Raw genomic sequence first — 9,449 nt, forward strand, 5'->3', positions numbered from 1 at the left:
CACTTTGAAATCAAGCCTGCCAACAAGGGTGGTGCTGCTGTTCACTGGCATATTGACTTTGACATTGGGAAGGTTGAGCAGCAGCTCTCAAGGTTCCTCCTCTTATCTCTCCTGGACCATGACCCCACCATCGAACATCAGGATATTATGTCCATGGCAGTCAGTAAGTTCATCTTATTCTAGGCATGTCTTCCCCCCTCCACCCACCCCATATACCCTCATTCCCCACAGCCTCCAAGTTCACAGTCCCCCATCCCCAGACACCCTTCTTCTACCATCTTCCCAAGATCCATAAATGGGCTGCCCAGCAGACACAATGTTTCTGATGTAGGGTCTAGGCCCGAAACGTCAGCTTTTGTGCTCCGGAGATGCTGCCTGGCCTGCTGTATTCGTCCAGCTCCACACTTTGTTTCTGCTTGTTCCTGCCCCATAGAATTTACTTCTTACCTTGACTTCTCTACTTTTGTCCAGATCCTTCCCATATATATCTGCAACTCTAAGGGTGGCACGGCGACTCAGTGTTCAGCACTGCTGTACCACGGCACTAGGGACCCGGGATCAATTCCACCCTTGGGCAACTGTCTGTGTAGAGTTTCAGCATTCTTCCCGTATCTGCTTGGGTTTCCTTTGGGTTTCCTCCCACATCCATAGGTTAGAGTGGATTGGCCGTGGGAAATCGTAGCATTGTGCCCAGGGATGTGCAGGTTAGGGTGGATTGGCCGTGGGAAATCGTAGCATTGTGCCCAGGGATGTGCAGGTTAGGGTGGATTGGCCGTGGGAAATCGTAGCATTGTGCCCAGGGATGTGCAGGTTAGGGTGGATTGGCCGTGCTGAATTGTTCTGTAGTGCCCAGGGACATGCGGGCTAGCTGGGTCAGTCATGGGAAATACAGGGTGGTGGGGGCGGGGTGTCTGGGGGGGATGTTCTTCAGAGGGTTGGTGCAACTGAATGGGCTGAATGGCCTGCTTCCACAATGTAGAGTTTCTATGATTCTGACAGTTTACAACAGTTTCAAAATTTTGACTTTGACGACACCAACTGCCTCCTCTTCGACATGGATGTGAAATCCCTTTACACGTCCATCCCGCATCAAGATGGTCTCAGGGCTCTCCTCTTCTTCCTGGAAAATAGGCCTGAACCATCCCTGCCCACCACCACCGTCCTCTACCCGGCTGAGCTGATCCTCATTTCAAACAATTTCACCAGTAACTCTTCTCACTTTCTACCACGGCCGTGGGCTCATGCGTGGACCCCAGCAATGTCTGTCTCTTTGTGGGGTGCATGGAACGTTCCTTGTTCCAATCCCATTCGGATCCCTCCTCAAAACCCTTTCTCTGGCACTTCAAAGACATCATCGGTGCTGCTTCCCTCTTTACCTGGTCCATCTTTGACTCGTCCGTTCCTTTCCTCCACATCTCTGTTTACATTTTTGAGAAATCCACTGCAAACCCACCAACTCCCAGAGTAACTTCGACTATACATCCTCACACTCTGCTTCCTGTAAGGACGCCATTCCGTTCTCCAAGTTCCTCCATTCTGTTGTATCTGTTCTGATGATGCTGCCTTCTGTGTGTGGGGGATCGGGGGGCATGGGCTACCAGTGGTGGTGGCTTGCTGGTGGCATGAGCCTCATACTGTCCATCTTCTTCTCCAAACAAGGATTTCCCCAGCACAGTAATTGACAGGGCCCCCAGCCGGGTCCGACCCATCTCCCGCATTTCAGTCCTCACCCCCTGTCTTCCATCCCCCAACAGCAACAGGGTTCCCCTCATCGCGACTTTCTTCCTCTCCAGCATCCACATTCAGAGGATCATTGGAAACCATTTCCGTCACCTCCAGCAGGATGCCATCACCAGACTCGTTCCACATTCCTTCTGTGTCAGCCTGCACTGGGACTGTTCTTTCCGGGACACTCTGGTCCACTTTTCCTCCACCCCCAGCACCTCCTCACACCCCCACAGCACCTTCCCATGCAACTACAGAAGGTGTAACACCTGCCCAATAACAGTGCTGCTCACAATGTGGTCTCCTCTCCACTGCGGAGGCAAAATGCAGACTGGTTGACTGCTATACGTCTGTCTATAAAAATGACCTTGAGCTTCCAGTTGCCTGCCATTTCAACATGCCACCCTGTTCCCTGGCCAACACCTCTGTCTCAGGCTTGCTGCAGCGCTCCAGGGAAGCTCAGTACAAGCTGGAAGAACAACACCTCATTTTCTGCTTGGGGTCTCAACACCACGTTTAACAATTTGGAACCTGAACACCTCATTCCGTGTCCTTTATGCATTCCACACACACACACACCGTCCCATCCCCACCTGCAGCCCCCAGACCCCGCACACCCCACTCCCCCAGCCCTATCATGCCGGGCTGCTTTCAGCACCTCTGACCCATCTTCACCTACTTACAGTCCCCATTTCAGCTTCTCTCCTTCCCTGGCTTCCCATTATCCATGTCTTTGCCTAACTTCTCCTCTCTCTCTGGGCTCCATTTCTGCCTATGGATAGGGTAAATAGGCAAAGGGCGGTCAAAAGCTAGAGGGGCATAGGTTTAAGTTGAGAGGTGAAACATTTAAAAGGGACCTAAAGGGCAACTTTTTCACACAGAGGGTGGTGCATGTATGGAATGAGCTGCCAGAGGAAGTGTCAGATAAATTTGAGTACAATTACAACATTTAAAAGGCACCTGGATGGGTATATAAATAGTATCAGTGATAATGGGAACTGCAGATGCTGGAGAATTCCAAGATAATAAAATGTGAGGCTGGATGAACACAGCAGGCCCAGCAGCATCTCAGGAGCACAAAAGCTGACATTTCGGGCCTAGACCCTTCATCAGAGAGGGGGATGGGGAGAGGGAACTGGAATAAATAGGGAGAGACGGGGAGGCGGACTGAAGATGGAGAGTAAAGAAGATAGGTGGAGAGAGTATAGGTGGGGAGGTAGGGAGGGGATAGGTCAGTCCAGGGAAGACGGACAGGTCAAGGAGGTGGGATGAGGTTAGTAGGTAGATGGGGTTGCGGCTTGGGGTGGGAGGAAGGGATGGGTGAGAGGGAGAACCGGTTAGGGAGGCAGAGACAGGTTGGACTGGTATTGGGATGCAGTGGGTGGGGGGGAAGAGCTGGGCTGGTTGTGTGGTGCAGTGGTGGGAGGGGATGAACTGGGCTGGTTTAGGGATGCAGTAGGGGAAGGGGAGATTTTGAAACTGGTGAAGTCCACATTGATACCATATGGCTGCAGGGTTCCCAGGCGGAATATGAGTTGCTGTTCCTGCAACCTTCGGGTGGCATCATTGTGGCAGTGCAGGAGGCCCATGATGGACATGTCATCTAGAGAATGGGAGGGGGAGTGGAAATGGTTTGCGACTGGGAGGTGCAGTTGTTTGTTGCGAACTGAGCGGAGGTATTCTGCAAAGCGGTCTCCAAGCCTTCGCTTGGTTTCCCCAATGTAGAGGAAGCCACACCGGGTACAGTGGATGCAGTATACCACATTGGCAGATGTGCAGGTGAACCTCTGCTTAATGTGCTCCTGAGATGCTGCTTGGCCTGCTGTGTTCATCCAGCCTCACATTTTATTATCTGGGTATATGAATAGGACAGGTTTAGACCAAATGCTGGCAAATGGGACTAGATTTATGTAGGATATCTGGCCGGCATGGGTGAGTTGGACTGAAGGGCCTATTTCTGTGCTGTCCTTCTGTGTGACTCTACTCCTCTTGCCCCCTCACCCCCTGTCTTTAGATTATATACCTACCTTTTCCTAGTTACTATCAGTTTTGAAGATGGGTCACTACACTCAAAACATTAACTTTCTTTCTCTCCTCCAATGCTCCTCAACTTGCTGAGTTTCTGCTTTTCTTTCAGCTGGATACACTCGCCACCCTTTCCATGTCACTTAGGGAGTTTTATTTTTCTCTTCAGTCCAGGTTTCCTTACTTGGGTTGGAAGAAGTTCAGAGAGGGTCTGCCTCACCGAATCCTTGGATTGTCTTCTGAGGGAACGCTATTTGGGTTGTGCCTGTACTCTTTGGGCTTAGAAGAAAAAGAGGTGACTGTGTTGAAACATAAGAGATTCTGAGGGGTCTTGAAAGGATAGATGCCAGGAGGATGACCCCTTGAGGGGGGAATATCTAGAATGATTGGTTGCAGTTTCAGAATATGTGGTTTTCTATTTAAGACCAGACATGAGGAATACTTTTTCTGAGGAATAATTGCTATCTCAGAGGGTAATTATCTTGGAATTATGAACTGCAGCCAGCAGTGGAGGCTGGATACCTTCAAGGCTGAGTTGGACAGATCTTTGTTCTACATGCAACTGAGGGCAGGAAAGGGAGTTGGTTGGGCAGAGTGGAAAGGGGAGATGTGGCTACAGTCATGATCGTAAACATATACAGAAATGGCTGAAAAAACTCAGCAGGTCTGGCAGCATCTGTGGACAGAAATCAGAATTAGCATTTCATCTCGCGTGACCCTTCCTCAGAACATCTCGGTCATTGTCTTATTGCATGATGGAGCATATTTGATGGGCTGAATGGTCTACTCCTGTTTCTTGGGTTCTTGTACAACAAAGCTACCGATCAGGGGAGCATACCAATAAGTTTTTGATCATGTTCCAACTCATTCAAGGTGAACAAATTACCTTTGAAGTAGATAAAATAGAGAAATATTTTGATTCTGTATTCCCTTGGTACCCTGGGCCCCACAATCCCTGTGAGCAAAGTCAAACTTTACTTGCATTATAAAACTCATTTAGTTTCTACGGAGCTGGGGAATGTGAAGGAGAAAGTTTCTCTTTTCATACTACATTTATAATCAGCTTGCGCGAGTTCACAGCCAGGGCTATATTCCTGTGTCTGACAAGAGTCTTAAGCTTCAAAATATTGTTCACCTACCGTATTCACAATCGTCATCGAAGAACATTTTCACTCACTTGTGATTGAGCTTCAGGAATGTGTTCCCTGGTGATCGATCTCTCAGCACCTGTGTTGGACTCGTGTACGAAAATACCTGCACTTTGACCTCTAGCTGACAGTGTTAGCTCCACACCCAGGCACTGAACAGTGCAGGTGAGAGAGACGTTTCCTGAGGTAAACCAATGCTCAATGCAATCAAGATAAAGGGCCAGCTGGTAAATGATCTCATTCATGAGACATTCTTTGCAGTTCCTTCCCGACATTTTCAGAATGGAAACCCAAAACTAAAAGAACGTAGGACAAAGAACAGTACAGCACAGTACAGGCCCTTCGGCCCACGATGTTGTGCTGAACTTTCACCCTAGACCTAAGGTCTATCTAACCTCCACCCCTGCCTTATACTATCATCCATATGCCTATCTAATAGCCGCTTAAAGGAGCGACATAAGGAACAATGCTAAGACCACAACAATTTATAATTAATATTAATGTAAATTAATATTAATTTTAAATTAATCAAATGTTATTTACATTAATATCAATAAATATTGATGTTTTGAAAACAGTTCACACGACAGAAGAGGAAGTGCTGGAGGCTTTAGAAAATACAAAGGTGGTTAAATCTGGCCTAGTGTATCCCAGGATGTTGTGGGAAGCTAGGGATGCAATTGTAGGGTCCCTTACAGAAAGATCATGGGTACAGTGCCAGGAGTGGCTAATGTTGTGCCTTTGTTTAAGAGTCATAGAATCCCTACAGTGTGAAAGGCAAGCCATTCAGCCCATCAACTCCACACTGACCCTCTGAAGAGCATTCCCACCCAGGCCCACTCCCCACACTCCCATAACCTTGCACTTCCTATTACCAATCCTGCACATCTTTAGACAGTGGGAGGAAACCAGAGCACCCAGAAGAGACCCAAGCAGACACAGAGAGAATGCGCAAACTCCACAGTTGCGTGAGGCTGGAATTGAACCTGGGACCCTAGCACCATGCAGTAGCAGTGCTAACCACTGAGCCACCATGGGATGTAAGGAGAAGTCTGGGAACTCTAGACCTGTGAGTCTGACTTCAGTGGTGGGTAAATTGTTGATGGTGATTCTGAAAGATAGGATTTTCTGCATTTCGAGTGGCAAGGATTGATTCGGGATAGCCAGAATGGTTTTGTGCAAAGGAAATTGTGTCTCACAAACTTGATGGTGTTTTTGAGGAAGTAGCCAAGAAGATTGATGAGTGCAGAGTGGTAGACATTGTTTACTTGGACTTCAGTAAAGCATTTGACAATGTTTTGCATGGTAGACTAATGAGTAAAGTAAGATCACATGGGATCCAGGGTGAGCTTGCCAATTGGATACAAAATTGGCTTAACAGCAGGAGACAGAGAGTGGTGGTAGAGGGTTGCCTTTCAGGCTGGAGGCCTGTGGCTAGCTGAGTTCCATCGGGATCGGCAATGGGTCTACTTTTGTTTGTCATTCGTGTAAATAATTGAGATGACAATACAGAAGGCATAATTAGTAAGTTTGCGGATGACACCAAAACTGTTGATACAGTGGGCAGTGAAGAATGTTATTTAAGATTACAAAGTGATCTTGATCAATTAGTTCAATGGGTTAAGGAGTGGTAGTTGGAGTTTAATTTGGATAAATGTGAGGTTTAGCATTTTGGTAAAACTAACAAAGACAAGACTTATATGATTAAAAGTAGGTCCGTGGGAAGTAGTGCCGAACAAAGGGACCTACAGGTGCAGGTGCATAGTTCTTTGAAAGTGGAGTCACAGATAGACAGGGTGGTGAAGAAGGTGTTTGGGACGCTTGCCTTCATTCGTCAGTGCATCGAGTATAGCAGTTGGGATGTCATGTTGTGGCTGCACAGGACATTGGTTAGGCCCCTTTTGGCGCACTGTGTTCAATTCTAGTCTTCATGCTATAGGAAGGATATTGTGAAGCTTGAAAGGGTTCAGAAAAGATTTGCGAGGATGTTGCTGGGTTGGAGTTACAGGGAGACACTGAACAGATTAGATTAGATTCCCTACAGTGTCGAAACAGGCCCATCCCACCCAGACCTATCCCCGTATAACCCACACAGCCCTGAGCACTGCGGGCAATTTAGCACGGCCAATCCACCGAGCCTACACATCTTTGGATTGTGGGAGGAAACCGGAGCACCTGGAGGGAACCCACGCAGACATGGGGAGAATGTGCAAACTCTGCACAGACAGTTACCCAAAGCTGGAATCGAACCCGGGTCCCTGATGCTACGAGGCTGCAGTGCTAACCACTGAGTCATCATGCCGGTGGGCATATTTTTCCTGCAGCATCAGAGGCTGAGGGGTGACCTTGCAGAGGTTTATAAAATCATGGGGGAATGGATAGGGTGAACAGCCAAGGTCTTTTACCCCAGGTGGGAAGTCAAAAACCAGAGGGAATAGGATTAAGGTGAGAGGTGAAAGATTTAAAAGGGATCCAAGGGGCAACATTTTCACACAGAGGGTGGTGCGTGTATGGAATGAGCTGCCAGAGGAGGTGGTGGAGGCTGGTACAATTACAACATTTAAAGAGAATCTAGATTAGTAGATGAATAGGAATGGTATAGAGGGATATGGGCTAAATGCTGGCAAGCAGACTGGATCAGTTTGGGATACCTGGTTGGGATGGACGAGTTGGATTGAAGGGTCTGGTTGTGTGCTGTTTAAAGTTATGACACTATAAATTCAGCAGGCAGTAGAGAAGACAAAGGGAATGTTGGCCTTTATTTCAAAAGGAATGGAGTATAAAAGTAGCGAGATTTTGCTGAAACTATGCAAGGCATTAGTGGGATCACAGCTGAAATACTGTGAACAGTTCTGCCTCCTTATCTAAGGAATGATGTATTGGCATTGGAGGCAGTCCAAAGAAGATTCACTGAACTGATCCCATGTATGGAGGGACAGTCTTATGAGGAGTAGTTGAATAGATTGGGCTTGTATTCTTTGGAATATAGAAGAATAAGAGGCAATTTTATTCAAACATATAGGATTGTTAGGGGACTTGAAAGGGTAGATACAAAAGGGTTGTTTCCCCTTGTAGGAGATTCTAGGACCATTGTATGTAATCTCACAATAAGGGATCAACCAGTTATAGGGAGGAATTTCTTTCTGCAGTGGGGAGTGAATATGTGGAGAGATAGTAGGAACTGCAGATGCCAGAGAATCTGAGATAACAAGGTGTAGAGCTGGATGAACACAGCAGGCCAAGCAGAAGGGTCTAGGCCCGAAACATCAGCTTTCCTGCTCCTATGATGCTGCTTGGCCTGCAGTGTTCATCCAGCTCTACACCTTGTTATTATCAGTGAATATGTGGAGTTCTTTACCACCAAGGGCTGTTGATGCCGGGTCATTAAGGCTGAGATGGATGGAATTTTAATCAGTATCGGAATCAAATTTTTTAGAGGTGAGGGGGTGTTGTGGTGAAAGCAGGAAAGTGGAGTTGAGCATTATCAGCTTATCCATGATATAATTGAATGGCAGAGCAGACTCGATGAGCTGAATGGCCCACTTCCGCACTTTATCTAATGATCTTACCTTCTCCCCCTTTTCCTGAACTCTTGGGAGGCCCCAAATCCAGGGTTCTGCAAGCACTCCGCCCAATGTTGTCACTTTCCAAATACAGAAGGATGAATGGGGCGTTCAACCAGGGAAACAGATCATCATCACCAAATGACGGCAGAACAGAAAAACCCACTCTCCGCACAAACTAATGTAATTCATACCAGCTCTGTTCGCAAAAATGTAAGCTTTAACAATGGCTTTGTGTATGAAATTAAATCTGTTTCATTTAAGGTCTCCCTGATGAACACCAGACTTGTTCACAGTAATCCCAATGATATCTAACCAAAGGTTCAAACAAATTTATTGTAATAATACTGTTTTTCATTTCTATCCTTCAGATCATAACACTTGTTATTTGCTTTTTTAATGGCTTTATTATTTGTGTTGAGTTTTAGTTGTATTTTTATATTTTTATGCATGCGGGTGTTGCTAGCAAAGTCTAGCCCATTTGTTGCCCATTCCTAATTGCCCTTGAATGGAGTGGCTTGCTAAAGCTGTTTCAGAGGGCAGTTAAGAGTCAGCCACATTGCTGTGGCTCAGGAGTCACATGTAGGCCAAACCAGTTAAGGATGGTCGATTTGCTTCCCTAAAGGACATTAATGAACGAGGTGGGTTTTTACAATAACTGATGACAGTTTTGTGGTCATCATTATTAAGGCTAGTTTTCAAATGCAAAATTATTTTTTGAAAAATGAAATTCCTCTAGCTACCTTGGTGGGATTCAAACGCATGCCCTTAGAATACAGTTTAGATTTCCCAGATTGTTAGTCCAGTCATATTGACCACCACGTCACTATCTCCCAATTTCTGTATCTGATCCTTATTCACTCCCCGTTCTTCTCAAAGTGCAGCATCCCAAATTCAACTACAGTGATGTTTGCTTCCATGTCCTTTCGATATGTTTTCTCTTTAGGCGTTGGGGTAGAAATGAAGGGTCTAGGCCCGAAACGTCAGC

At 46.7% G+C, this 9,449-nt stretch overlaps 1 protein-coding gene across 1 annotated transcript in view; it reads right to left on the bottom strand.

Annotated features, from left to right (window-relative positions):
- The window catches only part of LOC125460411 (coatomer subunit gamma-1), a 72,968-nt gene extending 67,966 nt beyond the window's left edge, over positions 1–5,002 (bottom strand). Inside the window, exon 1 of the mRNA XM_048547875.2 lies at positions 4,890–5,002. Within this exon, the coding sequence (XP_048403832.1) occupies positions 4,890–4,917 (28 nt within the window). The 5' untranslated portion in view covers positions 4,918–5,002. The remainder of the gene's footprint in view (positions 1–4,889) is intronic.
- Between the last annotated feature and the right edge of the window lie 4,447 nt (positions 5,003–9,449).

This window comes from Stegostoma tigrinum, chromosome 11 (genome assembly GCF_030684315.1).
Source record: "Stegostoma tigrinum isolate sSteTig4 chromosome 11, sSteTig4.hap1, whole genome shotgun sequence".
In the NCBI taxonomy this organism is placed as follows: Eukaryota; Metazoa; Chordata; class Chondrichthyes; order Orectolobiformes; family Stegostomatidae; genus Stegostoma; species Stegostoma tigrinum.